General features: G+C 57.3%; 4 protein-coding genes across 9 annotated transcripts; 2 read left to right on the top strand and 2 right to left on the bottom strand.

The window, feature by feature from the left end:
- The first annotated feature begins 5,199 nt into the window (after nt 1-5,199).
- Nucleotides 5,200-7,574, top strand: RPL29 (ribosomal protein L29). Of its 2 annotated transcripts, none has more exons than XM_059389860.1 (4): nt 5,200-5,271; nt 5,687-5,731; nt 6,037-6,101; nt 7,066-7,574. In XM_059389860.1, exons 2-4 carry the CDS (start codon nt 5,695-5,697, stop codon nt 7,453-7,455), a joined length of 492 nt encoding a protein of 163 aa, XP_059245843.1. In that variant the 5' UTR covers nt 5,200-5,271; nt 5,687-5,694; the 3' UTR covers nt 7,456-7,574. The 2 variants fall into 2 exon arrangements, with proteins under 2 accessions (XP_059245843.1, XP_059245844.1); XM_059389861.1 differs by lacking the exon at nt 5,200-5,271 and adding an exon at nt 5,519-5,536.
- Nucleotides 7,575-9,780: 2,206 nt separating this feature from the next.
- On the bottom strand, nt 9,781-14,817 carry ACY1 (aminoacylase 1). 2 transcript variants are annotated; one of them, XM_059389851.1, is made up of 15 exons: nt 14,744-14,817; nt 14,054-14,165; nt 13,340-13,404; nt 13,165-13,269; nt 12,730-12,824; nt 12,369-12,445; nt 12,186-12,275; nt 12,032-12,088; nt 11,639-11,712; nt 11,504-11,553; nt 11,249-11,393; nt 11,079-11,147; nt 10,336-10,415; nt 10,136-10,196; nt 9,781-10,053 (listed from the first exon to the last, which is right to left on the bottom strand). In XM_059389851.1, the coding sequence occupies exons 2-15, from the start codon at nt 14,145-14,147 to the stop codon at nt 9,889-9,891; spliced, it is 1,227 nt and encodes a 408-aa protein (XP_059245834.1). In that variant the 5' UTR covers nt 14,148-14,165; nt 14,744-14,817; the 3' UTR covers nt 9,781-9,888. The 2 variants fall into 2 exon arrangements, with proteins under 2 accessions (XP_059245834.1, XP_059245833.1); XM_059389850.1 differs by having other exon boundaries at nt 14,572-14,788.
- Nucleotides 14,818-16,387: 1,570 nt separating this feature from the next.
- On the bottom strand, nt 16,388-22,641 carry ABHD14A (abhydrolase domain containing 14A). Of its 4 annotated transcripts, none has more exons than XM_059389857.1 (5): nt 22,551-22,641; nt 18,563-18,774; nt 18,270-18,385; nt 16,950-17,185; nt 16,388-16,744 (listed from the first exon to the last, which is right to left on the bottom strand). In XM_059389857.1, the coding sequence occupies exons 2-5, from the start codon at nt 18,754-18,756 to the stop codon at nt 16,562-16,564; spliced, it is 729 nt and encodes a 242-aa protein (XP_059245840.1). In that variant the 5' UTR covers nt 18,757-18,774; nt 22,551-22,641; the 3' UTR covers nt 16,388-16,561. The 4 variants fall into 4 exon arrangements, with proteins under 4 accessions (XP_059245840.1, XP_059245838.1, XP_059245839.1 ...); XM_059389855.1 differs by lacking the exon at nt 22,551-22,641 and adding an exon at nt 22,011-22,234; XM_059389856.1 differs by lacking the exon at nt 22,551-22,641 and adding an exon at nt 21,258-21,405.
- On the top strand, nt 22,296-26,471 carry ABHD14B (abhydrolase domain containing 14B). The gene is made up of 4 exons (XM_059389859.1): nt 22,296-22,401; nt 23,324-23,559; nt 24,781-25,022; nt 25,412-26,471. The coding sequence occupies exons 2-4, from the start codon at nt 23,349-23,351 to the stop codon at nt 25,589-25,591; spliced, it is 633 nt and encodes a 210-aa protein (XP_059245842.1). The 5' UTR covers nt 22,296-22,401; nt 23,324-23,348; the 3' UTR covers nt 25,592-26,471.
- Nucleotides 26,472-27,498: the final 1,027 nt, after the last annotated feature.

Genomic DNA, 27,498 nt, shown 5'->3' with positions numbered 1-27,498 from the left:
CTGTTACAGATGGGGAGACTGAGGCTCAGCGATGCGAAGGCATTCTGCTGGTGAGCGGCAGCAGATTTGAACCCAAGCCCTCCTGATGCCCAAACCACGTCCTCCAGTCACTCTGAGGTGGACCGGCAGGGGCAGGACCCACAGGCTTCCCTTTCTCTGCCCTGAGCTCTCTTTGGGAAAGACACCCCACCCTCATCCCCATCACCACCAGGCGCTTGGAGTCACGGGGACCCAACTCACCCTGAACCACCTGCCAAGAATGGACAGACAGAGCCTCGATCCATAGGTTGGGGGCGGGGTGGAGAAGCAGGTGTATTTGAGAGAGAGAGAGAGAGAGATCAGGGAGGCTCAGAGGGTTCCCGGGAGAGGTGAGCTCCAGCCTGTCAGCCGCTGCATAGTCCATCCGTGGGGCCGTGCTGCCCCCTTGTGGACAATGGGCTCACATTCCTGACTGCAGATGCCAGAACACTTCTGGGCGGGGGGAGTGGGTGCTGAAAATCAGTGGCCTGGGGCTGTTGAAGGCATACCCAGGAACCTGAGGGATGGGCTGCACCTCCAAGCCTCCATCCAATCTGTCCTCTCTTCCTCCAGGTCCTGAGCTGCGGCCTGGAGTCAAACCCTGTACATCGCCTTTCCTTCTCCAGGAGCTTTGAATCTCAGACTCCAAGAGGTAAGTGAACTTAAGGGTTATATTCCCCATCCTTCTATTCCATACTTGCTCCTCCATCCCCAGTAAGTAAAGCACTGCTGGCACACCTCTTGTACCAGGGAATTCACTGCTCCGTGGTTTGGGGAAAATTCTGATTGCAGAATTGATCCTCTTCTGTGGATCTCGTATTTGCCTCCATCAGTCACAGCTCAGCCTTCTGGGGCCACCCGGGGCCAGGGGGGACCTCGCACTTGGGCATTTCTAAGCAGATCCAAAGCCCAACTCAGTGGTTAGGGGGCTCCTCTTCTCTGTCCCCTAGTCTTCCACAGAGAAAATATCCTGGTTCTGATAATCCCCTCACAGTCCCTCTTGTTGGGGCATAGTGGAGATCCCTATCTCTCTGGAACTGCAGGACTGGGGGGACCCAGGACGCCCGAGGACTGTGACTTCCCCCATCCTGTCCCTCCCTTGGAGCCTGTCCTCAATTTTAGCACTCAGTTGCCACTGACACTCTTTCCCTAAGCCTTGTCCCCCCTCCGGAGGCCTTGTGGAGAAAAAGCATGGGTGAGACGGACAACGATTAAGCACCTAAGGCATACTCAGCGCAGTGTCCAGTGCTTTGCTCAAAGTACCCAGTGTCACCCCGTGAGGCAATTATTGTGTTTGTCCCCAGGTTATACCCAGACTGAGGCTGAGAGAGCCCAGACCCGACGTGGTAGAAGAGTGGACTGATATCCCTGTGAAATCCCTCGAGGCTGCCTGGCTTCCTGCCTCCTGATTCTGCCATCCGTGTGGATTTGTGAAATGTGTACATTTAATTCCTCAGATATTTACCCAGGACCATGCTAGGCACAGCGAAAACAACCCCGGATGTCTCCGACCCTCTTACTTTGCTGAGTGGGCCCCACTGGGTCCCCCTTACTGCAGTTGGGCTGTAGCTCTGGACAAGGCCTGGGCGAGACACTGCCACTGCCAGTCACATGGCACAGTGGGTCACATCCTGCCCAGTGGAAGGCTTGTCTGGTCTCCGGGCCTCACCTCTCCATCTTGCGCCCAAGGCACTGGCAAGGAGCCTGGTGGACAGATAGTTGGCCACGTCCAGTGAGTGGCTCTGCCCAAGGCTACAGAGGATGGCAGGTAGACCCAGGCCTCCACGTGGATGGAGGCAAGAGCTGCTCACTCGCAGAGGGTAGAAGTATGTGGACCCTGGAGGAAGGGTTAAGTTTTTCAGCTTTTTTGTGTCAGAGATTCCTTTGATATCTTAGTGATGTTTACTGATCTCTTTCGGAAAATGTGTGTGGGGTGAGTTTGTTTGTTTGTTTAAAGTAATCTCTCCACCCAGCATGGGGCTTGAACTCTCCGCCTCAAGATCAAGAGTCTCATGCTCTTCCGACTGAGCCAGCCAGGTGTCCCCCAGAATAATGTTTTTATTTTCATTTTTTAAAAGATTTATTTATTTCATACACACACACACACACACACACACACACACACACACACACACAGTGAGAGAAGGAACACAAGCAGGGGGAGTGGGAAAGGGAGAAGAAGGCTTCCCGCTGAGCAGAGAGCCCAATTCGGGGCTTGATCCCAGGACCCCGGGATCATGACCTGAGCCAAAGGCATACACTTAACGACTGAGCCACCCAGGTGCTCCCAGAATAATGTGTTTAAATGCGTCAAATAGAACAGGATTACAAGGGATTTTCATGAACAGGGAAGGATGTCCATGAATTATGATTGAATGAATAAAATCAGGTTACAAAAGAGCTTTTTTTTTCTTTTTAAGATTTTATTTATTTATTTGAGAAAGCTTGAGGGTGAAAGAGCATAAACGGTTTTGGGGGAGGCAGAGGGAGAAGCAAACTGCCCTGCTGAGCGGGGGGCCCAACGAAGGGCTTGATCCCAGGATCCCAACATCATGACCTGAGCTGAAGGCAGATGCTTAACCAACTGAGCCACCTAGGTGTCCCAAACGAGCTTTTATGGAAGGAAGGAAGAAAGGAAGGAAAAAAGGAAGGAAGGGAAGAGAGAGAGAGGAAACTATCCTTATATATAGGGCAGGCCCTGCCGTCTTTCCTTACCTTGAAAAGCATAGCAGCCGATGGCTCCAAGGTCATGTTCCCCTTTGGCCCCTGAATGAGTCCCCTCAGATCACTGTCAAAGCTCCTGGCTCTCATCACTGCTCCCCCTTTGTCTAGCAGCTGGGATCCCACCCTGGGCCAATCCCTCTAGCAGCTCCAGTGTTCACGGATGGCCATCACCTGTCCCTGAATCTGCCTCCCCTGTCAGACTATGGCTCTCTGCTCACTGCCTGCTCTGCCACTGTCCTAACAGCCTGGCAAAACTGAGTTCCGAGCAGGTGTCACTGTCCACTTTTTAGGAGCTCACTGTGGGAGCTAGGGCTCAGCCGGAAGGCCACACGATGGAGCAACCTAGCTCCTCTAAAGTCATTCCAGCGCCTTCTGCTGGCCCCTACCTGCCAGGTCCTCTCTCTCAAGGGTGCAGCAGTCAAACCTTCTTCTCTCTGTCTCACCCTTTGCGTCCACCTCTCCCACTCACTGAGCTGAGGTCCTGACTCGCCGGCATGGGGCCACCCCTACTTCCCACAGTCCCCACCTCTGCCCCCTGGCTCTCCCATCCGTTCTCAGCAGCCCTTGGGACTGTTCCTCCAGACACCTTCCCTCTGGCCTCAACTATTTCTTGGCACTAGGTCCCCTGCCAGCATCTGTGCCTGCTTTTCATTCTCCTGACTCACAGTTGCCAGATTTCTCTCCCCCTTCTCAGGAATGCTTTGGTAAGGAGTGACTGCCATGTCCTGCCTCCACATCCTCCTTCCCCCTTCCACATCCAGGCTCTCTGCAGTATGCTCCTGTCACTCCACGAATCCACCTTGCCAAAGATTGTCCATCCAGCCGGTGGTTAGTAAGTTCCTATTCTGCATCAATGCTATGCCCAGCAGGGGGAAAGGAAAAGTGACCCAACCAGTCCTGAACTCATGGCACTTGTGCCAATGGACACATACACTAGTAAATAAGAACAGGATTAGAGTCTGGAAAATTCTGTGAAGGAAGCAAAGATAATGAGAGCACAAAAAAACACCTGGGGAGATGGAGTGGAGTGTATCTATTTTATTTTATCATTATTTTTTATTATAAGAGACTTTTTTTTAAGGTTTTATTTATTTATTTGGCAGAGAGAGAGAGAGAAATCACAAGTAGGCAGAGAGGCAGAAAGAGAGAGAGGAGGAAGCAGGCTCCCTGCTGAGCAGAGAGCCCGATGCGATTCTGGGCTCAATCCCAGGACCCTGAGACCAGGACCTGAGCTAAAGGAGGAGGCTTAACCCTCTGAGCCACCTAGGTGCCCTTGGGTGTATTTATTTTAGATGCCCTATCTAAAGGCCTCTCCAAGAAAGCAGGCATCCAAAGAGCAGTGAGAAGGTAGTCCAGGGGGAGGAATAGCAAGTGTAAAGGTCCTGAAGTCAGAACAAGGATTCAGGGGCGCCTGGGTGGCTCAGTCAGTTAAACGTCTGCCTCCGGCTCAGGTCATGATCTCAGAGACATGGGATGGAGCCCCAGCATCGCACTGCATTAGGCTCCCTGCACTACTCCTTCCCCGCTGCTCATGATCTCTCTCTCCCAAATAAATAAATAAAATCTTAAAAAAAAGAAAAAAAGGAACAAGCATTTATGTTTGGCAGGTAATAAAAAAAGCCCATGGGTTTCGATGGAGAGACGGGAATGATCAGGAGAGGGTTGCCAGGCTTTGGGGAGGTAAAGAGTTTATTTCCAAAGCAAGGAGAGGCCTTTGAAGACTTTCAATGACAAGATCTGCTTTGTGTCTTTAACAACGCCCTCAGCCCCCACTGCTGTGTGGAGACTGAACTGTGTGGGGAAGAGAGAAGAGTTGTCAGGAGGCAAAGCCTAACTCATTTTCGATGTCCAACAGGCATCTCAGATTTAATGCATCTAAACGGAAACATCTGGATCACTGGCCTCCTGGAAACAAAGCAATAAAAGCCCTGTTCCTCCCAACCTTCCCCATCTCTGTGAACAGTACCAGCATTCACCCAGATGTCCAAGCCCCAAAACTTAAGGGCCATTCTGGCCTCCATCCTCTCCCTGATCGTCTGCATCCCAAGTCCCGGGTACGTATCCACTCTCCTCCACACCCGCTGCCCCGGCTGGGTTCCAGGTTCCCTCGCTCTCCGTGGAGCCGGACACCAGCCTCGTCACAGCTCCCCTGCCTCACCTCTGCCCCCTACAGTCCATCCTCCGCTCAGCAGCCTGGGCTGGGAGAACACAAATCTGTCACTCTTTGCCTAGCACGCATCCCTCAAGGACTCCCTTCGCCTCCGGGACCTCTCACGAGAACTCGGTCCAGGAGCTTGGTCCAGGAGGAATGAATGTAGGTAAAACCTGAAGGTCGCACAGCCAGGCTCGTAGCACCGCCTTTGCGTCGGCTTGGACCGTCCCGGGCTTCGGAACTTTTCTTCCAAGCGCCGGGGGAAGCTTTTCCAGAAGTACCTTCCGGCCTCGACGACCCTATTCCCGTGCTGCACCGCGGCCTTCCTCTCTCCCTTTCTCTTCCGGCCCGAGGCGCTTCGGGAGCCGCGGGCTTCGGTGAGTCTTGGCCGCGCGGTATCTGGAGCCATCCGCGGCTCCCAGCCGGCGGCCGGACGCAAAACCGGGAAGGACAGGGAGGCCGGATGCATGACTGTGGGGAGCGGAGGGCGTGGGGCGCGGGTGGACCTTGTGGATTCTCGAGGAGTGGATGGGAAGAGGGAGAACTCGGATTTGGGGTAGAACGCAGTGTGGTGAGGGAGGGTTGGTTTCAGGGCCGTCTTAGCCGAGCTCTGGAAGCCGGGACCGTGTCGGGTCGTGCTGAGTAAGTGGACGCCGGTGGGAAGCGGCAGCAGATTCAAGGCCTCTGTGCTGCACCTGCGTCCTGGCTTCTGGCCTCACGTCCTTCCAGGTCAGCGCCCAGCCAGCCCTGCGAACCCCCCCCCCAGCCCTGATCTCCACTCTCCTCCCCCAGGTGCAGACATGGCCAAGTCCAAGAACCACACCACGCACAACCAGTGTAAGTTCCCCCGCCCGGCCTTCAGACCCTGGCAAGGATGGGTGGTGCTGGGGCAGGGCAAGGGGACGCTGTGGGCCTGGGGCTGGTTTTGTTTTCGCCAGGATGGCGTTTGGGTTACAGTTGAAGAAGCCAGGGGTCCTCTTGAGCTGCCCCCAGGGCTTTGCAGCGGGGATAAGAGCTGGGGGCAGACCTCGAGGAGACCTGCTCTGGGAAGTGATGGTTTCCCCAGGCTGGCCGGCTGTGATGTTGTCTGGTCTCACTGGAGCAAATCTTGTTTGGTCTAATTCCTTCGCCTCCCCTCACAGCACGAAAATGGCACAGAAACGGCATCAAGAAACCCCGGTCGCAAAGATACGAATCTCTTAAGGGGGTGAGTGAGAGGGGTGTCCGCTTGGCCCCGGTTGCACAGCCACAGCCTCCCCTGTATCTGTTTCCAGCTGAGCAGCAACATTAGTAGCTGTCCCCCTCGTCTTCCCCGGACTACCAAAGCCCACAGGTTCTCTCTCCAGCCAGCTTTTGCCTGCACTTCATGTCCTGCCAAAACTAACAACCCTCTCCATGACTTTTCCCAGCCCAGGTGGTAACTGCCCAGTCGGGTGTCACCTGCCTCCTGAGGGTAGTTGGACTGTCCTCCTTCCTTATCCAGAGCACTTCAAGGGAAGTGCTGTGTAACTCTTAGAGCCTTGCATTCTACCAGCCTGCGGCCTTGATCGGACCCAGTCAGTGCTGGGCTTGGGGGCTGTGCCGAGGAGTTCTAAGGATTGGCTGGGAAGGCTGAGGCTGTAGGGTCTAAACGGAACGGGGTCCTATCTCTCCCCTGTCCCCTTGGTCTCTGGAATGAACCATTAAATCTCTGGACCTCGGTTTCCCCGTCTTGGTCTCTTTTTCAGTCTCATTTGCTATATATCTGTTAGACCAGGCTTGATGCTTAACTGACTCCTTCCTTTTAAAGAGGTGGGGGTGACCCTGAGGGGTGTCAGGAAAGCCTCCACCCTGCAGGCCTGGCAGAGGCAGCAGCCTTCGTGTGTTTGTTCTTTCCCTCTGCGCTTGCATTTGAGCTTCACTGGGCTCTGGGCTTGTAGCCCTGAAAATACGGTCTGTGTGTGGCATTAGCAGAGTGGAGTGTTGGCCTTGGGTGTTTAGTGCATGTTTCTCTACAGGTAGTTTGTAAGGGATGTAGATCTCAGCATTTAAGTTTGACGTAATGCTGTCTATGCCCCCAGTAGGGCTTGGCTGGAGCCCCGTAGTCTCCTGGGTACAGGTGTGGAGAGGGCCACCGGCAGTGGCTTGAGGCCCCACATGCACTTAGAGCCTTTGCTTGCCTTGCCTTCCAGGTAGACCCCAAGTTCCTGAGGAACATGCGCTTTGCCAAGAAGCACAACAAGAAGGGTCTGAAGAAGATGCAGGCCAACAACGCCAAGGCCATGAGTGCACGTGCCGAGGCTATCAAGGCCCTCGTCAAGCCCAAGGAGGTCAAGCCCAAGATCCCAAAGGGCGGCAGCCGCAAGCTCAATCGACTTGCCTACATCGCTCACCCCAAGCTCGGGAAACGTGCTCGTGCCCGCATTGCCAAGGGTCTCAGGCTCTGCCGGCCAAAGTCCAAGGCCAAGGCTCAAACCAAGGCCCAGGCTTCGGCTGCGACTCCGGCTCCAGCTCCAGCTCCTGCTCCTGCTGCAGCTCAGACTCCCAAAGGTGCCCAGGCCCCCACAAAGGCTCCAGTGTAGAGTCTTCTGTCTGCCAGTGTGAGGACAGAAGGACTGGTATGACCCCTGGGCTTCTATCCGCATGGGGCTGGTGTCCTCCTGTGCTATTTGTACAAATAAACCTGCGGCAGGATCTGTCATTTGGCCTGTGTCTGTGGTCCAGGGACTGGAGTATGGGTGAGAGTTGGGGGAAATGGGGCCCTGGAGTACAAGAAAAGGACCTAGTGAAAGACATGGTGGAGGGCTTTAAGGAGGCTGGGGCACATCGTCTGCTGGCTTGGGCAGTCTGGTGGAGAAAGAGAAGTCCCAAATACCCTGGTAAGCCTTAAAGTTTACCCTGGGGATAAAGAGAAGGACCCTGCTGAGTTTTGGACTCTGGCCTGAGGCGGTCCAGACTTAGGCTTAGTCTAGTGTACTCAGTCAGCATCCACCACTCTGGGTTGTGCTGGGGCCTGTGGGACACAGGGCTGTGGGGGCACCACCTTAACTAGCACAACTGGGCCAGACCTGACTGTCCCCCCTGGATCAGCTGCTTCATCTGCAGAGTAGAGCAGCTAGCAAAGCAACTGGTATAGAGTTCTAGGCATTCGTGGAGGCTTCCTTAGAAGGTGCCAAGCGTATCACTTCCTGGTCATGCAGTCCTCAGAAGCAGTCTTTGAGTATGGTTGTCCTGTAACATGTGGACCAGCCTTGGCCACATGGGGGGGTTCTGAAAGGGTTGCACTTCCTGGGGCACCTGGCTGGCTCAGGTGGTTAAGCATCCAGACTCTTGATTTCAGGCTCAGGTCATGATCTCAGGGTTCTGGGATCAAGCCCCGAGGTGGGTCTCCTGCTCAGGAAGGGGTCTGCGCTCTCCCCTGCCCCTCCCTACCCGCTGCACATGCACACACTCCCAGATCTTAAAAATGGAGGCAACAGGTAACATCCCATGATAAATGGTCCCTCTTGCTCTAAAGTAGGTATTCTCTTTGTTTCATATGGAAGAACACTCAAGATCGCGGAGCTCTGGGACGGAAGTAGCACTGGGACCCAGGCAGTTCATGTGGGACCCCAGAAAGTTTGCGCAGTCAGGGCTGGGCTGCTAGCTCCTGACTGTCACCCTGGCATGCTCTGGGTGGTGACCGCCCAACACCAAGAGGTGTCAGTTAGGTGGGGTCTTGAACCAGGATCAGGTTTTCTGTCCTGAAGGTAGTTTGGCCCAGCCTGAGGTCATCAGGTCGGGTGGCTTCTAGTAAGGCCTGTGTTATAGTCCCCATGATGGCATGAAGACTCCTTTCCCCTGTCATCCTGCTGCAGTCCGAAGAGGGAGGCCACACCCCACCCAGGTGAGGGGCTTCAGCTAGGCTTAAGGTCACAACCAACTTGCTATCAGCCTCTAGCTCCCACATGGCACCTCCCTTGTATAGAAAGCACAAGTCCCTAGTTTTTGCATCTCAAGTCTTGATTCCCATTACCTACAACCTATGTGGCATCGGGCAAACTATTCTAGCAGAGCTTCTACAGGGGCTCAGTGAAGCCTGCCCCCAGGGGCTGCTGGGAGGGCTCAAAGCAGATGGAGCTGGCCCAAGTCCTGTCCTGGCACAAGCAGCGGCTGGAGGCCACAGAACCCGGCTGTGGACTTCCTTTGGCCACAACTAGAACGTCAAACCATTGCCCTCCGTCTCACCCCATGCCTGCGGAGGCCCAAACAGGACTGGATCACATCAGCTAGAGGAGCCATAGTGACTCTTGGTCCTGCCCGGAGCCCCACTGAGCAGGGCTGACATACCAAAGCCTCACTCGGCTACTCAGCACACACTGATCCCTGCCCGAGGTGTAGGGACCCTCAGATGAACTGACCTGGTCCACCAGAGTTCCTGCTCCTCTGTGACTCATGCTCCCAACACCAGAGCAGGGGCTACACCCCCTTGCTGTCATCCTGAGGGGCTGATGAATGTTAGCAGTTGTGGCGTTTCAGCTCTCCCTCTACTCGCCCCACATCTGGCAGGGCTCAGCTGGCCTTCAGCTCTAGTCCTGTCACAGGATCCTGAGTTGTTCCCAGAAAGCCAGAAGTGTTTCCCTGGCTATGCTTTGGTTTCCTCCTTAGAATGGTGTCCCTGACCTTTTAAGTCAGAAAAAGGTGTAGTGGCCACTGAGAACAGGAACTATGGTCCCTTGATGCTGGGCACAGACATGGCTGGGTGGTAGTGGATGAGTGTGCTGTAGGGCACAGAGCAGCACGGGGTCATACGTAAGTACCCAGAGCCACAGTTTTACCATCTGTGAAATGAAGATGGGAATCTCATGGCCCCAGAGAATAACAGAATCCCTGCTCCATGAATGTCCTTTTTCTCAGTACTGCAGAACTGGCCCTGTCCACACGCAGACTTTATTGTTGAGTGTGGGGCAGAGGGATCCTTGCCTTGACACTGGTCTGGTGGACGCTCCTGGGGTAGAGGTTGGGGAGCCCGGGACTCAGCCATCACTGGGCAGGGCAGGCACACTAGCCAGAGCAGGCAGCAGCCGTGTGTATATGTCAATCCCACGGAGGAACACGGCCTCGTGCAACCGTTCATCATGGTCGTGCAGCAGCACAGGTGTGCGGTTCATGGGTGAGAAACCCAGCGCCGGGACCCCCACCTGCAGGGCGGCAAGGAGAAGCCATGAGGAGAAGGGCCAGCATCCAGGACCACCCCCTGCCCACCCACTGCAAACAGCTCACCGCACGGAGGTAGCGGCTATCGGTGGCAGCGGGGAAGATCTCTGGCTCCAGAGTGAGCTTCCTGCGGAGAGAGGAGCCTGGTGAATGAGGAGGCAGAGAGGGGAGAGGGCAAAGGAGAAACTGAAGGGGCAAAGGAAGGTGGAAGGGAGGCAGGAGGAGAAGAGAGGAAAGGGGAAGAGAAAGGCTGCCCATGTGCTCACATGTCCTTGCAGGCCTCGCTAAATGCTGCCCACCAGGGGTCTGAGTCATCAGTAGATGTCACTCGCGACTCCGTCCACTTCTGGAAGGGGGGCAGGATAGCAGGATCAAGACAGGGCCTGGACATCTTCCCCTATTCTTCACAGGCTACTCTGAGCCTGGCCTAGGCACACACCCACTCAGCCCCACCTTCTACCGCGGCTTCCACCCACCTACCCAGATAGCCAGCCGGCCGGTCCAGCCACAGGCCCTCTTTCAGTCCCTTAAAGGCCACAGGTCTGGGACCTGCCCTCCATCTACTTACTTCCTGTCCAGCTTTCCTATCCTATCTTCTTCCTAGAGACCTAGGATAGGAGACCTAGGAGACCTAGGACCTGGCTCTCCCAGACCTCTCAGACTGGCCAAATGCTTGTTACAGGTTCTCAGAGTGCGGGGTCCCACCCCTTCCTAAACCGAGTGTGTTCAGACTCATATAAAAGTAGTAGTATATAAATGTTTAATTGAGGTCTTTTCGTCTCTTCATGCTGTAAGAACGATGAGGCCATGAACTGTGTCTAATTTCAGTCCTACGGTATCCCCAGCACTCAACGGTGACCTGCACCATGACTGCTTGTTGAATAAAATGTGTCCCTCACAGCTACAGACACCCAGATGTAGCCGAGCACCCACTACCACCAGGACACACACCCAGCAAGCCCAGGCTCCCCAGCTCCCACAGCATCTGACCATGGGTCCCAGCTGATACCTGAGCAAACTCGAAGGTGACCCCCTCACCAGCTGCCCGGCACCAGCCCTGCAGCTGCTCCTCGAAAGCCTGTGAGAAGGGAGATGAGCTGACCTCTCCGGCTTTCCCTGAGCCTCCAGCCTAGGACTGAAGACCCGGCTCCCCGCTCCAAACCCAGGCAGAGAGGGCACCTTCAGGTCCACGTCTGGTGCCACACGGAAGTCAAAGCTGGCGCTCATAGTTGCAGGTACCACATTATAGGCCACGCCACCCTCTAGCTTGGTCAGGTTCACGGAGGTCACAGCCCCGGCCTTCAGGTGGGGGTCTGACTGCAGCCTGCGGTGGGAGGCGGGGCAGGGGCAGCAGGGGGAACAGCAGATGAAGAGCCTCCCTTCTCTGGCAGGGCCACCCCCGAGACCCCCATCCTCTTTCCCAGGCTGCCTCACCTCTGCCTCTCCTTCTCCCGGAAAGCCAGGACTGAGCTCACCACCTTGTGCTAGGAGAGTGTGAGGTCAGATGTGAGTGTGGCCCCAGGAGAGAGCCTCGGGGATTCCCAAACTCCCTCCCTGTGTGCCACGCACCAGCTTCTCTGCTGCCGTGTCCTCGATGAAGCGTGAGCTGTGGCCTGGCTTCCCAGTGCTCGAGATCCGCACCCCTGGGAGATGAGGGAGAAGGAGGTGTCTTCAGCATGGGAGGGGCTGGAAAAGTGACCAGCCTGGGGGCGGGCCCCAGCCTTCCCCTCATCCCAAGCTGATCTGGCAGGGTTGTTCTCCTTAGAACGCAAGGTGTAGAGCTGGTTTCTGTCCATGGGGGGCTTCCCTCAGAAGCTCAGGAAGAAGTCCAGGTGGAGAGGGGCTCTGGCTACTCAGGCCCCGACATGCTGCATGACTCTTGGGAGGCCCCTCTGGCCCCTCTCCCCTTCTGGCCTGGCATCCCAGTGCACAATGACGCCCTCCCTCCAAGCCCATACTCACACCAGGGGCTCCGCTCACTGTAAAAGACAGTGAAGGCATCAGTGGGGTTGGCCAGGCCTGGGGAGGGAGAGGGGATTCAGAGCGTGGAGTGGCCCAGCCCCTAACAGCCTCTCTGTCCCCCACCAGCCGCTCAAGGGCCTGCCAGCCTGTTCACCTTCATCCAGGGCAAAGCCAGCCCTCAGGGCCTGGAACTCGGGCCGCCGTACAAACAGCTCCATGCCTTGGTGACCCCCAACTTCCTCATCTGTCAAAGCAGCAGGGACACGAGATGAAGGATCTGTCCCTATCGCCAAAGCCTCCTGCTTCTGAAAAGTGGCTCTCCCCAAGCCACTCCTACCTGGCACAAAGGTCATGTGGATGGTCCTGGGGAAATGGTGGCCCTCAGCCTTCAGCCTCCTCACAGCCTCCAGGTACCTGAGGGGCAGTGACAGGGTATAAGCCAGGTGCTGGGGGAGCCACCAGATATTTGGGTGGGCAGGCTGGAGCCCTGGGCCCCTGCAGCCTGCTCTGCCCCAGCCTGGCAGGGGACTCTGTCCTTCAGTCTCCCCATCCATGTCAAGGTGAGAATTCCTGTTCAAGATAAGGGGTCAAGGTGTTCCTTGGCATTGAGATTCTCCAATCACACCCACACCAGGCCCTGGGTCAATTCAGTGAGCCAGAAGGGGCACTGTGGGGGATGGGAAATGGAGGACACTCACTGGATGCTGACACACTTCATGTCCTGGGTACCCCTGGCATAGATGTAGCCCTCAGCATCCTTGAAGGCCTCAAAGGGGTCATGACTCCAGTGTTCCTGGGGCGGAGATGAGAAGAAGCCCCAAATTTAGTCATTAATCTACTCTGTTCAACTGTGCCCCTGATCTAGAAGCCTACCCTAGGGTTGGGGTGACAAGTGGGGTGGTGAAGGGGACAGAAGCGAGCCAAGTGCAGCAGACTGCAGTCCCTCATCTCTGCTCCCACTGCTACCCCCGGCACAGAACGGACCCCTGGGAAAAGGCTGCCTGAACATAGTCATGTCCTATGAGATCGGGAGTCAATTTCAAGACAAGCCCCTGAGGCTCTCTGGGGTCCAATGGGGGGTCTGAGTCATCTGTGTACCCCAAGGCCTGCACTGCTTCCCACGCCCCACACACCTTGAAAACAGGCACCACGTCCGTGTGAGAGTTGAGTAAGACAGAGGAGAGTCTGGGGTTGGTGCCCGGCCATGTCAGAATGGTCACCACACGGCCAGGTGCCACCTGGAGAGGACCAGGAGGTGAGCGGGTGCCCTGTGGCCACCTCCCCACCCCATGACAGGCCTAGGCTCACCTCCACTTTCTGACAGCCTAGGCCCAGCTGGCACGCTCTCTCCTCAAGGAAGGCCACGGCAGCCCCTGGGGACACAGAGAGTCTTGGGGCTGCTTCTGCCTACCCACACCTCCCACCAGCCCAGGCAAAGCTAGGGGTATATCCAGAGAGGGGAGCCCATGCTGAAACAGGCTGCTGCCTCCGCACTGCAGTTCCACACCCCTCGGGGACACCTGCATTTCTGTCTCCAAGGGAGAAGATATCTTTGGCCAGTCAGTGACCCTTTGTGGAATGTCAGGTGGGAAGTCCATAGTTAGAAACAGGAGTGGCTGCTCTCTTCCTTAGGGATGGGAAAACTGGTGCACAGGCATGAGATTCACCCCATGTGCCCCAGTTGGTAAATACGGGGCAGGCGTTTGGATCCATGTCCACAATTCCCAGCCACCAAGCTTGATTTCCTAAGGGCTGTGGTCTTTGTCCTGCCCAGTAGGCTTCTGGAGCTCCTTCCCTTGGAGCTGTCTGGTCTCTCCTCCCCGTCCTCAAACCCGGGGCAGTGAGGCGAAGTTGTTCCCGAACCAGCCACTAGTCCGCTGACCTGGGGAACCGCTAGGGGCGTGGAGGTGCCAGTTGAGGCAACAGAGTGGGACTTAGCGGGGTGACAGTGGTTGGAGTCTGGTGTAAGGCAGTCCCCGCCCCGGGACCCCACCGCAGGCCCTGGAACCGCCGCGTTCTCACCGTAGTCCGGCTGGGGCTGGACCGTGCGGATGCGCAGGTACTGGCGGAAGAGCGTCACGGACGGGTGCTCGCCCTCGCGACCCTCGCTGGCCATGGCGCTGCGCGCGGTGAGCTAGGGGCAAAGCGAGCGGCTACCTACCCCTCCCCGCCGCTGCGGCCCCGTGGACTCCATCTACTCACGCCCCTGCCCCAGGGCGTTTCCCCGCACGTCCCACAGGGAGAAGACCCCCTGTTTTCGGAGCCCCCATTCTGTTTCAGGAGGTGTTCTAGTCGCTTTCAACACATTTCCATATTGAATCCGCCAAAGAACCCCGGGAAGTTCGTGCCTCTGCATGCCTGCCTACTTTACAGACAGAGGAGAAGGCTGAGGCTGAGAGATTCAGAGACAGCTAGACAGTAGCTGAGCCCGTTCTGAACCCAGACATGGGCTCTTCCTACCCTCCTCAAAAAAATTTTCCCGACTGCCCGGATTTTATGCCACATAACCCCAGTCCCTTTACCCCTCTCCGGGGTCCCACCTCGCTCTCTGCTGCTCTTGGGCAGGCGCCTGCTTCTCAGCGCCAGCCCCGGGCTGTGGCCCAGGGCTCAGGGTCCTGCGAGGTCGAGGGCTCAGAACCGCCCCCTCCGCCCACCACGTGGCCGGACCGGATCCCGGGGCGGGGCCGAAGACTGCGAGCAAGGGCCACCTACGTCCCCGCGGCCGCGACGACGAAGGTGTCTTCGCCCGCCCCAGGTTCCGACCTCCTCTCGGATTACGGGATCCTGCGATCCTCCCCGGGGTCAGCCACCGCAGCCGCCGCCAGCTCCGCCCCCGCGGCCGTCTGCCCGCCCCGGCCGGCCCCGCCCCCGGCCTGCCCCGCCGCCAAGCCCGCCCCCAGGCTCCGCCCCGCTGGACTAGTCTGCGAGCCGCGGGTGGTCCCGCCCGGAGAGGGCTCTACCTCCCGCAATCTCCAGATGGGGCGGGGTAGAGAGGAGAGCTGATTCTGACACAGGAGGGGGCATCTGCCCGCTCAGGCGCCCCTCTTGGGGTACAGCGCTACAAAGTCCTGCCAGAGCTGGCCCCGCCTACTCCCCCGTCCCCTCCCGCGAGTCTCTTGATTTCTTCCCTTTCCGTGTCTCAGCTCCTCAGGCCAGGTCCCCGCTGATTGCCTCAGCCCCCTGTGTGGACAGGTTTTTGGTTAATAACTGTCCCCTGTAAGTTCCAGAAGGCTGGCTGCTCCATGTACCCACAGGATTCTGTCGCCGCGGGGGGTGGGGGGCACAGAGCGGTGTCAGAGAAGCCGCCAGACACGTGCCAGGAACGGAGGATAAAGGGGCAGAGGAGAGGCACATGTGTGACTTCGTGTGAGATCATGCGAGTGTGCCACTGTGGGAGGTAATCCAACAGTGTGTATCAGCGTGCATGTGTGTGACAACGCGAGTGTGAGATGTGGCTGGTGTGGCAGCGTCTGTGTGACAGAGGATGTCATGGTGAGAAGATGTAACCAGACGGCTTGTATGATCATGTGAGAGGGGCTGAGCAGCACAAGAGCCTACATGTGGCATACTCTTGGCTGACCCTGTGCCAGGCTCCCTGGCTCTCGTGCAGCCACCAGAGAGGGAGGATAAAGAGGCACAGGTGTCCCACTGGCCACCCCCAGGCTGCACACAGTTGTAGCTGCCCACTTGGGTGTCTGGGTGTCCTTTGTACTCTCAGCCAGTTCTGCCCCCTGCTATAGGGGCTGAGTCAGTGTGGGGAGAGGCAGGGCTGAAGACTTCAACCTTTGTGCTCCGAGGAGGCAGACTGGGAGGGAAGGGAAGGGGAGGGGGGTCCGTCCCAGTCCTCCTGGGGTTTAAGTTTGATCTGCTTGCTGACCCATACATACCCAGGGGCAAGCAGGCTTGGCAGTTCACCACCAGTGCTGTGTTAATTGTTAAACCACATTCCCCACTTCTATCCCTACACATCCTGTTCCCTTTGGCCATAGGTACTGCATTCCTGACTCACTGGCACAACGGCTAGACCCTGGACTTCTTACCAACCCCAGTGGTCACACGACAACAGTAACACCTGCTCCCCCAGACCCCCACAAGCCCCGTGAGACCAAGTGCTCTATATACCTAGACTGAGTCCACTTTAAAACCAAATTTTGAGCCAGGAATTACCATCATGCCCGGTTTACAGGTGAGGAAACTGAGTCACAGAGTAGTGAGGGCAGCTAGCTAAGAAGTAGACCATCTTGGGCTGCTGAAGCCTCCCTCCAGCTCCCAGCCCCCAAGCAGTCCCGGACCTGCCTCTCACTCCCACCCCACCTGCTGCAACCCCAGCAAACAGGACCTGCCACTCCCCAGACATGACAAAAAAATGTGTGTTTTTTTTTATTGTGCCTGTGAGATGAAATGAGAGGTCCCGACTAGGCCCGGCCCTCTGGCCTCCACCCTCCAATCCCAGGGGCTGCCTCCCTGGTGGGGCACTGGTCCAGACTCTCCCAGCTCAGGCCAGGCCTGGGGCCTGGTCAGTGGGTGAATTCAAGGCAGGCGGTCAAGGAAGGCCAGGAGGACAAGATGGAAGTCTTGCGGCTTGTGGAGGTAGCAGGCGTGGCCTGCATCACGCAGCTTCACCACAGAGTGGTTGGGCAGGTGGCGGAGCTGCCGCAGTGACTCTCGGGCCAGGATACGGTCCAGCTCCCCATACAGGATGAGAGTCGGGGTCTGCAGGGCAAGGCAAGGGGCTGTGATTCTGGGGCCTGACGGTGACTGACCCTCTTGCCACCTCTTTAGGAAATCTTTCCCAAACGCCCCACCTCTTTCTATCCAGATGAGGCCATATGTCCTCCAACTGAGACCTGAGTCCTTCCCCCCCATGACTGGAGCCAGGGATAGGAAGCTGGACCTTTGGAAACCCTCCTTCCAGTACCTTCACGGCCCAGAATTGTTCCTGGGTGTAGTTCTGGGTGGAGGCGGGTGCAATGGGCACAAATCCACGCAGCTGGTGGTGGCCTCGGATCAGGAAGGGCAGGGCGTAGCGGCCACTCAGAGAGGGGCTCACCAAGACGGTATTGTGCACCTCCAGGTCTCGTAGCACTCGCTCCAGGAGCTCTGCCCGCCCTGCCTCTGTGCTTGCCTCCTTGGAAGGTGCCGAGTTCCCAAAACCTGGGAACAGCAGGAGGCACCAGCTGAGGGAGGCTGGAAAGGAACCCAGGACTTCCTGCCTCCCCCCTACAGTGGGGGAAGGAGCAGAGGCACAGGTCAGCACTACCCCCAAACTTCCTGGAAGCTATTTTAGGCAATAGGATAGGTCTGCTAGAAAAGCATCTTTCACTCATTAGAGTGGCAAAACTAAAAAGACTGACAATATACAGTGTTGGGGAAGATGTGGGGAAATGGGCACTTTCATCCATGACTGATGGGAGTATAAATCCATGTCGCATTTTTGGAGGGTAAGGTAATATTTGTCAACGTTTTTTAAAAATGTGCATCCTCTGACCCATAATGATTCTTGGTAGCTACCCTATAGAAATTATTGCCTCCACGCTCAAAGAAACATGTCCAAAGTTGCTTCAGCTTCATGCCTCAAGCATTTCCACTGACGCTGGAAACTCTAAATCAACTTATGTATCTACCAGTGGAGGAATGGGCAGATGTTCATAGTGACTGGCCTGCTCTATGAGATATGGTATTGGGGGAGAAAACCAAGCTACAGAGAGATTTGCTAAGCCGACAGGACACGAGTCATGTTTCTACCCTCACCACACAATCCTGAATATTGTCTGTCTTTCTATATAGGGATCCCCTGGGCACCCCCAGACTGCTGGGAGTAGGCATGGGTCTCTGAGGACGTCACTCTCTCTTGGTTTTTAAAGATAAGAATGATAGCATAAATCATGTGCACAGCTAAAAAACTGAAAAGCTACCTAGTTTATCATAAAAAGTCCAGTGAGATCTCTCTGTGCAAGCTCTTGGGAAGTGAGTCGCATTTCTATTTCTATTTCCCATGCTCTGGGACATGCCACAGTCCACATTCTAGCTTCAAAGGTAGAAAATAAAGACACAGACCTTCTAGCATTGCCATCTTGTGTTACAACCTGCCACTGCTTGTCCAGACGCTGGGGTTCAAATCCCCCCCAACCCAGCCATACCGTAAGGCTTTTCTACCCCTCCAAGTCCTCCCTTGGGAAGCTGCCCCCTTGTGCCTGCCGAATGTTGCTTCCCTAGACCCCGGAGTGGGGGCTCTCACCTGGGAGGTCAAGGGCCACGGCCCGGTAGCCCCTCTGCGCCAGCAACTGTAGTGTGCCCAGCTGCTCCCACGTGTGCGAGTTAAAGGCCTTTCCGTGGAGTAGCATCACCTCCACCCTGTGGGCACACAGGGGAGTGTGTGTCCTTGGGGTCTGGAAATGGGCCGCCCTTCTTTCTTTCTAGGCTTTTCCCACTGCCCTCCCAGGCCCTGAGCACCGTGAGTTGAGCTGGGATCCCACACAGGGACTCCCCTTGGACCTAGTCCTTCCACTACACCCTGAGGTCAGCACCCACCTGCGTGCCCGGTGGAGTGGCAGCACCTCGCGGTAAAAGATGGGGGAGTTGCCAGGGGTGAGACCAGCCAGGATTGTGACATTGGGGCCTCCCCAGAGCCATGAGGTCTGCTCAGGGGGGCCTGGCAGCCCCACGTACAGTAGCAGCATGAGCAGCAGGCCCAGGCCCAGCAGGGCTACCTGGGACCGGCTCATGGAAGTCTGTACCACAGTCTGGAGGAGAGGAGAGGAAGAAGAGGCTGGGGCTGTGTCCCCACCAGGTCCCCTGGACCCCACCCCCAAACCCCACCCAGAAGCCCTCAGTCAAAGGAAGAGCTCAGCCCTTGCCCTTTGTCCTGCTCCGAGCAGGGGTCTGAGGGTTCATATCCAACTACTCCGCACATGCAGGGGCAAGGGCTCAGATCCCCTGAAGCCTGAGAAGGAGCATCTGAGATCTTTCTGGAGACACACAGATGCTCAATAACCACCATCATCACTGTGCCAGCTAAAACCAGTGCTTATGACAGCCAGATCCTGTGCTTGACCCTTCCCATACGAGGACTCACAAATCCACATAAGAACACTGGGAAGCAGATAGGATTATAGTTCTCTTGCAGATGAGGAAACAGGCTCAGAGAGGTAAATTCTTTTGCCCAAAATGCAGAGTAGCAGGTAGAGGAGCTGGGACTTGAACCCAGAACTGGGCTGCTAACCATCAGGCTACACTCAGCTTGCCAAGGAAGAAACCACGGGCCTGGGAGGTGAGGAATGAACTGGAGCTTTGCTGGTAGACAGAGTAGTCAGAGTCATTAAAGTGAAAGACTGGGGATGCCTGGGTGGCTCAGTCGGTTAAGTGTCTGCCTTCAGCTCAGGTCATGATCCCAGGGTCCTAGGATGGAGCCCTGTGTTGGGCTCCTTGTTCAGCAGGAAGCCTGCTTCTCCCACTGCCTGCGGCTCTCCCTGCTTGTGTTCTATCACACAAATAAATAAAATCTTTTAAAGAAAATAAAAGGGGAAAGACTATGTATAAAGCCCCATTTCACTGACAGCATGTTTGGAAATGGTTCTTTCTTTCTTTCTTTTTTTATCACACTGCATATAATAGTGCTTAAATCAGAATGTGTCTTCCAATTGATGGAAATATGCAGTGCTTTATCTCAGCTGATATTAAGTGGGAGGAGGGCTCATGGAGAACATCTGGGATGGAGAAAGGCTGAGGCATGAGCAGAATGAATGGGCCCAGGGAGGAACATGGTACACCTCGAAATGGAGGCTGGAGAGACGAAAGCTCCCCCACCCGACAGACTCTTGTAGTCTGGGTCCTTTGCCTGTCCAGAGGACAGACATCAGGACCCAGGACCCAGACAGAAGGGTTAGCCCTGCCTTTGAGACTCTGCCTTGCCACTTCCTGGCTATGCGTCTTCAGCTTGTCAGTAAAATGGGGAAAAGGATCACCTTGCATCATCCCTCTCAAGTTTCCTGTGATATTTCAGGAATACAGTGGATTTGACCTAGGGCTGTCCTGTCATTTCTCGGGCCTAGGAGGAGTACACCTGCCTTATTCACAGATTCCAGTGAACACATCTTTATTGGGTGCCAAGTGGGTGCTGGCCCAGCTGGAAACATATTGGGCACCACTCTCCTCTCCTGGGAGCTTTGACAGTGTTTCCCAAGACCCCAGCCCCAGACTCCCAGTCCCGGGGTGGGTGGGCAGTGGCAGCCCTTCTGGTGCCAGTGAAGAGCCAGGAGCTTAAGGAAAGAAGAGGCCGCTGTTCTCTTCTGACCAGGAACAGCAACCTCCAGAGCACCCTGAGCCTAGGCTCCTACCGGTGGGAGGATCCCCGCGGACCTCTCGTGGCAAGCCTGCTGCGAGGGAGAGGCGGGACTTTGGCTGTTGCCTTGGCAACCTAGGCAGCTGGTGCACTAGACCATGGTGGGGGTAAGCTAGCCTGCAAATCAGGCAACTCAGGCAACTCAGCATGCACCAGACAAGCGTGGGGTCGGGTTGGCTGTACCCAACTTAGGTCCTTGGCATACGTGTGGACAATGACACACAGGAGTACACGCGTGCACACAAACAGTCTTGTCCCCACAGCTTTTCTTTTGCACAAGCTATTCCTGGCACGGAATAGGTACAGGCAGACACACTTGGCCTGCGAGCAAGCGATCCCCTGAATTACGTACCCTCAAAACCAGCCACACAGCCAGCCATCAGGAAAGCAGACGGACACACACACACACAGACACACACGCTTTCAAAATCATGCAGACCCTCAAATCACCAGCACACAGTCATATATACACAATCCCCAAACTGCTCCTGCATACAAGAAACACGCACGTACAGGCAAACAGATACATATAGCCTCAAAAATACACACGCACACGTAGCTACACACCCTCAAAATCACGTACACAGAAATGCGCACAGCAGACATACACAGACACCGGCGTACAGACAGACCGATATCCTCCTCAACGTAGGAACGTAGAAACAGACACACACCACGTCAACACACGTGTATCCAGACCCCCGAGAACGCACGCAGACCAAAGCCTGGGCAACACACGCAAAACACACTAACACAGGGACACTCGCTGCCCCCCGCAGCGGCCACTCCCACAGGACTCTGCCCTAGGGCCCTGGGGGCAAGGGGCGGAGCCAGGACGGCCCGCCCCCAGGCACCCCGCAGCTTTCACTCACCGGAGACACTTACCGGGCCGACCGGGATCACCGGGCCGGACACCCCAGCGCGGGCCCCGCCCACGCGGAACCAGCAGCCAAACAGCGCCGCGACCATGGCGCTGCCTCCGCCGCTCTGCGGGCGGCTGCGGGGACCAGGCGGCAGAGAGCGCGGCCGGGGAGGCGCGCTTGCGCAGTCCGCAGTCGCAGGCCCCCGCGCCTCCTAAACCCACGGAGGGGGGCATTCTAGGCGGTGCCCCAAAACACGTAGGCCCGGCCCACTGTCCCGATTTTACCGGATTGTTCTCAGTCCGAAGGCCAGGGGAGAGCCACCGGCTTCTTCCCACCAGGCGGTCTCTATCTTGGGTCAGCCCGTCTCTGTACAGAGGGGGTAAGGATAAGGACTGTCTTAAGGGCCGCAAAAGATGGGTCAAGCCGTAGCACAGTGTCTGGAGAGGAGGCCTCGCTGTTCAATGTCAGATGTTACAGCTACTTGGCGGCTCCTGGTCTCAGTCCAACCGCTTCCCGCACCCCTGCACATACACAGGCACATGCACTCGATCACAGCCCGGGGTGGCCTCTGGGCCTCTTTCACTGCTCTTTATGGCACCTAGCCTGCTGGCGGTATGTGGCCAAGCCAGGCGTGGCAGCCAGGCCGGTACAGGGAGGCAGCGCAGGGCCCGTAGGACTCCCTCTGTTACAGACACCCTGACAAAAAGGCAACATCACACCCATTCTGCAAGCCCAGAAACAGGTTCGGAGACGCTGTGAAAACGGCTGAGGTCACCTGGCTGGACTTTGATAGAATCTCACACTCACGGAGGTCCGGCTTCACCGCTTGCCAGCGCACAACTCTGGGCCTGGGCAGGGTGGGGACGCACGAACCCTTCTCCGCAAGCCTCATCGTGTGCATCTGGGGCAGGCTGCTGGGGCCGCACCCAGCCAGGTGCTTGGAGCACCCGGGGCCGAGGGGTTTGGGGAAACCGAGGCTGCTGGGACAGGAACGATCTAGCGGCAGCGACGGGCCCTGTGACGGCTTGTGGCCACAAGAGGGCGTCCCGTAGCACGGCCTGGTCTCCGCCCTAGGCCGGACCACTTCCCCGCTTCCCAGGCCCGGGCCGCAGTCGCCGCCCGCACTCGCCTGCCTCTTAACTGCGCGATCCTACGCAGCTCCCCAGGTACCGGCCCTGCGCCCCCCGCCCCCCAACCTCTCTTCTTCTGTCCAGTGAAATCCTACTCCCACCCAGCCCAAGTTCCTCCCCTTCCCATCTCGGCTCCCCAGGTCCCCTCCTCGGGTCTGCCCCCAACCTTCCCGCGTGCCCCTTACCGGGCCCAGCGAGCCAGAACCGAAGTCGGCCGAGGGGGTCGAGCGAGCCGCCGCGGCGCCGGTGACCGTGCGTCAGCGCGTTGGGCCCCAGCGGGTGGCGCGCGGGGTACTCCGCATTCCTCGCGGGCCGGAACTCCAAAGCCTTTCCCAGCTCTGCGTTCCTGCTTCCGCCTCTGAAAAATAGGTTTTAAACTCCAACCCCGACCCCCTCCGGCCTGCGGTGCCAACCTACAAACTGTAACAGTGCCTTGAAGAGAAAGAGGTCCATAAGCAAAATAGCTGCTTACTGTCGCTTGAGCACTTAACTGAACTCCCTCTGTGCTAGGAACCTTGTGCAGCGTTTCACATGCAGGAGCTCGTTTAATCCCATCCACCACTGGGAGCTGAGCACTATTGTATTGTATTGTATTGTGCCCCATTCGTAGAAAGGGAGAATAACAATGAGGACAATAATCATAACGGGAGCTCCATGTATTGAGTTCAAGGGCAAGCACCCTCACTTGTCTCTCTCTCTTTTTTTTTTTTTTAACTCATTCATTCTTGAGGTAGGTTTTATTGCCACTTATTTCAGAAGAGGAAACTGAGGCCCAATGCCACACAGTTGAGTGGCGGAGGCATAAATAACACCTCGGTCTTCCTCATCTGAAAGCATGTGGAGAGTTCTGGTAGCCTCCTGGAGGCCCCCTTGCTGCTCCCAGAGGGACCCCTGCCCTCTCTGTCCCATTGGGTAGGGGGGTTCTGTGGCTCCTCCTCAGTTTGGCCTTGGACCGCAGGTGCGCCACCAGTACAGCCGCGGTGATGGCCGGAGTGGAGCTTCATGAGGGCACCACCCAGGTGCAGGGCCAGAGCCTCTTCTTCCGGGAGGCTCGGCCAGGCGGTGGGCAGGCTGCCCGCTTCTCAATTCTGCTATTGCACGGCATCCGTTTCTCCTCCGAGACCTGGCAGAACCTGGGCACGCTGCACAGGCTGGCTCAGGCTGGCTACCGGGCTGTGGCCATGGACCTACCAGGTACCTCTGGGGCAAACTTCTCGACCGGGGTTGTGGGGGGCCTCAACGAGGCCTGGGCCCTGGGGCACTGGGAGGACCTTGACAGGGTGCAGTGCCCTCGGCAAGGCCCTTCCAGTTTCTCGGGTCTCGATCCGGGTGTGGTCTGGACACCGTCCAGCTGGTTCTAGCCAGGTTGCCCGGGGTGGTGTCTGAGAGGCTCTGAGCCTGCTTCCTCCTCTGTAATGAGAGCTACAGATTTGGGGGGCTGGCTCTAGTGAGAAGGGACTGAGATATGTGCATATGTCATCGGTACCCAACACCTAAGAATCGGTACTCAGCCAAGTGGAATTAAAATCTTTTGACAGAGTCATAACCGTAGCCTCTGTTGGAAGCCCTAAAGAGTGAGACTGAGTCTCCTGACACATGTGGGGGCGGGGTGGGGCCTGGTGGGTGGCCAAGCCCCCAGTCACCATCCCAGGGACAAAGCCCAGAACTGGGTTCAGTGGTAGGGCAGGAGCAGCCCCAGAACGGCCGTCATAACCTGGACTGGTAGGCCCCAGCCCGTGGAGCCGAGTATGAAGGGGCAGCAGAGCTGACCTGCTCCCCTCACAGGCCATGGCTGGCAGGGTTTCAGGGCCCAAGTGTGGGCCTCCAGGCCCAGATGGGATTGGTTCGGACCATGGGTTGGGCTGATGATCTTCCAGGAAGGTCTTGAGCTAATCTTTTGGGGGTAGGTGGGGCCTGACTCGTTGGAGGGAAGGTACATGTGCAGAGCCAGCTCCTCCACCCCTGTCCACCCTGCCAGCCCTGAGACAGGTGCCTCTTAAGCAGTTAATTCACTTAATTTTCACCGCCACCTGAAATGGCAGATACTTTTTTGTCTCTTTTAACAGATGGGGAAACTGAGCAGCTGAGAGAGGGGTGAGGAGACTTTCCTAAGGTTGCCTAGATAGTTAAGTGGAAAATTGAGACTTGGCCCCAGCTGTGTTGGACTTAAGAGACCAATCCTTTCCAGGACACTCTATGGCTGGGAGAGATAGGCACAGACATAGAGGAAAATGCCTCGTGCTTGCCACAGATAGGATAGATTTAGGTTGCTGTAGGAATAAACTTGGGCACACTGTGTGCTGCTGGAACCTGGCACTGAGAGATTGACCTAGGAGGGCTTCCTGGAGGAAGGGACTGTCTCTTCCATTTTCCCCATTCAATGCTCTTGTCTTTCCCACACCTGAATCCCTGCAGGCCTGGGGCGCTCCAAGGAAGCAGCAGCCCCTGCCCCTATCGGGGAGCTGGTCCCCAGCAGCTTCCTGGCAGCTGTGGTGGACGCCTTGGACCTGGGCTCTCCAGTTGTGATCAGCCCATCGTTGAGCGGCATGTACTCCCTGCCCTTCCTCACAGCCCCTGGCTCCCAGCTCCGGGGCTATGTGCCAGTGGCCCCCATCTGCACTGACAAAATCAATGCTGCGGACTATGCCAGTGTGAAGGTATCCCCATTTGGGAGGCTGAGATGCCCCTGCCCTGAGCAAGAAAGGGTCCATCCTGGGGCCTTTCCTCCACTGGGGGCAGGTTAACGGAGGGGTGTCTTCTTGGGGGAGCTAAACTACCAAACTCTGCCCTTTTGGTTTACTTAGCAGCAGATTTCTGTGCCTTGGCCTGTGCTAAACTGTGTGCCAGAGCAGACAAAAATCCATGCCTCTGTCTCCCAGGAACTGGGGCCTCTCCTACCACCCACGGGGCCAGCTTTTCCCTCCCCTTCATTTGGGGTGGCCCCAGGGAGAGACTGAAGTGGTGGTGGAACTAGAGCTGACCCCCTCTAGGATGTTGGGGCTGGTATGGTAGATCCCTGTTTACTGTTTCCCTTTCATTTCTCTAGACCTCAACTCTTATAGTATATGGAGACCAGGACCCCATGGGCCTGACCAGCTTTGAGCACCTGAAGCAGCTGCCCAACCACCGGGTGTTGGTCATGGAGGGGGCAGGGCACCCCTGCTACCTTGACAAACCTGAGGAGTGGCACACGGGGCTGCTGGATTTCCTGCAGGGGCTAGCATGAGACCCAGCCCTGCAGATGGGGGTGGCTGCTGGCCTGCCTTGGGCTCTCTCTGTCTCTTTCCTCCCTCCATGGGTTCCTGCTCATCACATACATGCAACAGGTGTGTCTGTCTATTTGGGTTCTTGTCTCTAGGATCTGTCTTCTCCTCTTCCTCTTTCTCTTGCAGTGACAGACTAAGGAGGTGAAATCAAGAGGAAAAGCCTCAGGAATCAAGAGACGTAATCTGGTGGAGGGTAATCCATTAGATGGGTTTCTCCTATAGGTTTTCCTGTTTCCTCACTCTCCTTCCTCTCCCCTGTGCAGCCTTCCCATCCTGCCTCCAGCCTCTTCCCTGGGCTGCCCTGCAGGGCATTCACACCTCCTACTCCTGCCTCTTAGACCACAGATACATCCATGCCCACTTGCATGCTTACTCATAGAGAGCCATCCATGTTCCCTTCACTCGGGAGCAACCCCATAGGTACAGGCAACTCTGGACTGACACACACACTGCACCTACAGCTTTGCATTGCATGCATTGCATGCGTTCACACACATGCACTCTTGTGCTCTCACACAAGCATTCACATGGGCACACACACACCCTCCCAACCATGCAGCCCCCCACTGTCCAGGAAGGTGGGGACCCTCCTTGTAGGAGACGGTCTGCCAGGCTTAGGAGTAGCCAGCACCGAACTCCATTCACCCACAGGTTGCAGCTGGCCCCAGACCTTGTAACTTCTGATCTCCCTGCTTTCCCTCCTCTTTCTGGGTGCTCCACACCTCCCCAGGTTATTAGGCTTGGATCTGCTCAACCAAGCTTGTTTCCTGCTCTGAGGTTTGGGGGTTGGGGAGACGGAGAGCGGAGTGGAGGTCGGTGAAATAAAGTGATGCAATTAGACCCCGCAGGCTCTTGCTGTCTCCGGAGCGCCGCCCCTCCCCCGCCCCTGGGGACCAACACAGTAGGCCCCTCCCCCACCCTGGCGGGACCAGATGGTCCCCCTGCCCTTTGTCCACCCGGCCAGATGGAGGGGAAGGGAGATTGGATTCCCCTCCCCACCCACACACACACACATACACACACACACCCAGGTGCCAAGAGACTCAGCTGTGGGGGGAGGTGGAGGTCAGTGGGACCAGGCTGAGCCGATTACGGAGGAGAGGGGGAGGTAGATCTGTTCCCCAAAGGGTACGGTGGGGGAGGGAGAGGGCTTGGGGACCGTACAACTCCCCCCATTCTCTAGCCGAGTACACAACTGCGCCGCGGCCCTTGCGACCCTAGCCCCCAAAAGGCAATCTGGGGGTAGCTTTGGGAGAATGGCGGGGCGGGGTGCAAGGGATCACACCGCTCTCAGGCCCCTCCTCCAGCCGGTCCGGTAACCTGTCCCGGGCGGACAAGGGCCGGGCTTCGCGGAAGCCGTGGGTGGCTGAGGGGCGCGGGTCTTGTTGGGGGAGAGCCCCGCGAGGGGATGGATGGCGCAGAAGCGAGCAGAGCTGGGAACCCCGCCGGGCAGAGGGCAGAAGTCGGGGTTCCGAGGGATCCGAACCGGAGCCGGGCAGCGCGGGGCCTGGCGGCGGGCCCGAGGCCGAGATGGGGGCGCGGGGGGTCGGCGGAGGCTCCCGGAGGGCGGCTCTGTCAGGCGAAGAGCGCAGGGGCTCGCGGCCCCGCGCGGCGCCGGGGGACCGCGGCTGGGCGGGCGCTGGCGGCGGGACCCCCCCTTCCCGCCCCCAGCTCCCGGCGCCGGGACGAGCTGCCGGGGGAGGGTCGCCCCAGCCCTCCCGGAAGCGGCCGCCGCTCCGGGCGCACCGCGGCGCGCGGGGCGGGGCGGGCGGCTGCGGCACTGGGGCGGCTGGGGCGGGCCCGCCGGGCTGTAATCGGATCCGGGGAGGGGGCGGGGAGGGGCCGGGCCGGGCGGGCCGGGGGGTGG

The sequence above is a fragment of the Mustela nigripes genome, chromosome 2, assembly GCF_022355385.1.
Source record: "Mustela nigripes isolate SB6536 chromosome 2, MUSNIG.SB6536, whole genome shotgun sequence".
Classification (NCBI taxonomy): domain Eukaryota; kingdom Metazoa; phylum Chordata; class Mammalia; order Carnivora; family Mustelidae; genus Mustela; species Mustela nigripes.
The sequence above is the reverse complement of the archived record's forward strand: the minus strand, read 5'-3'. Positions and strand labels throughout refer to the sequence as shown.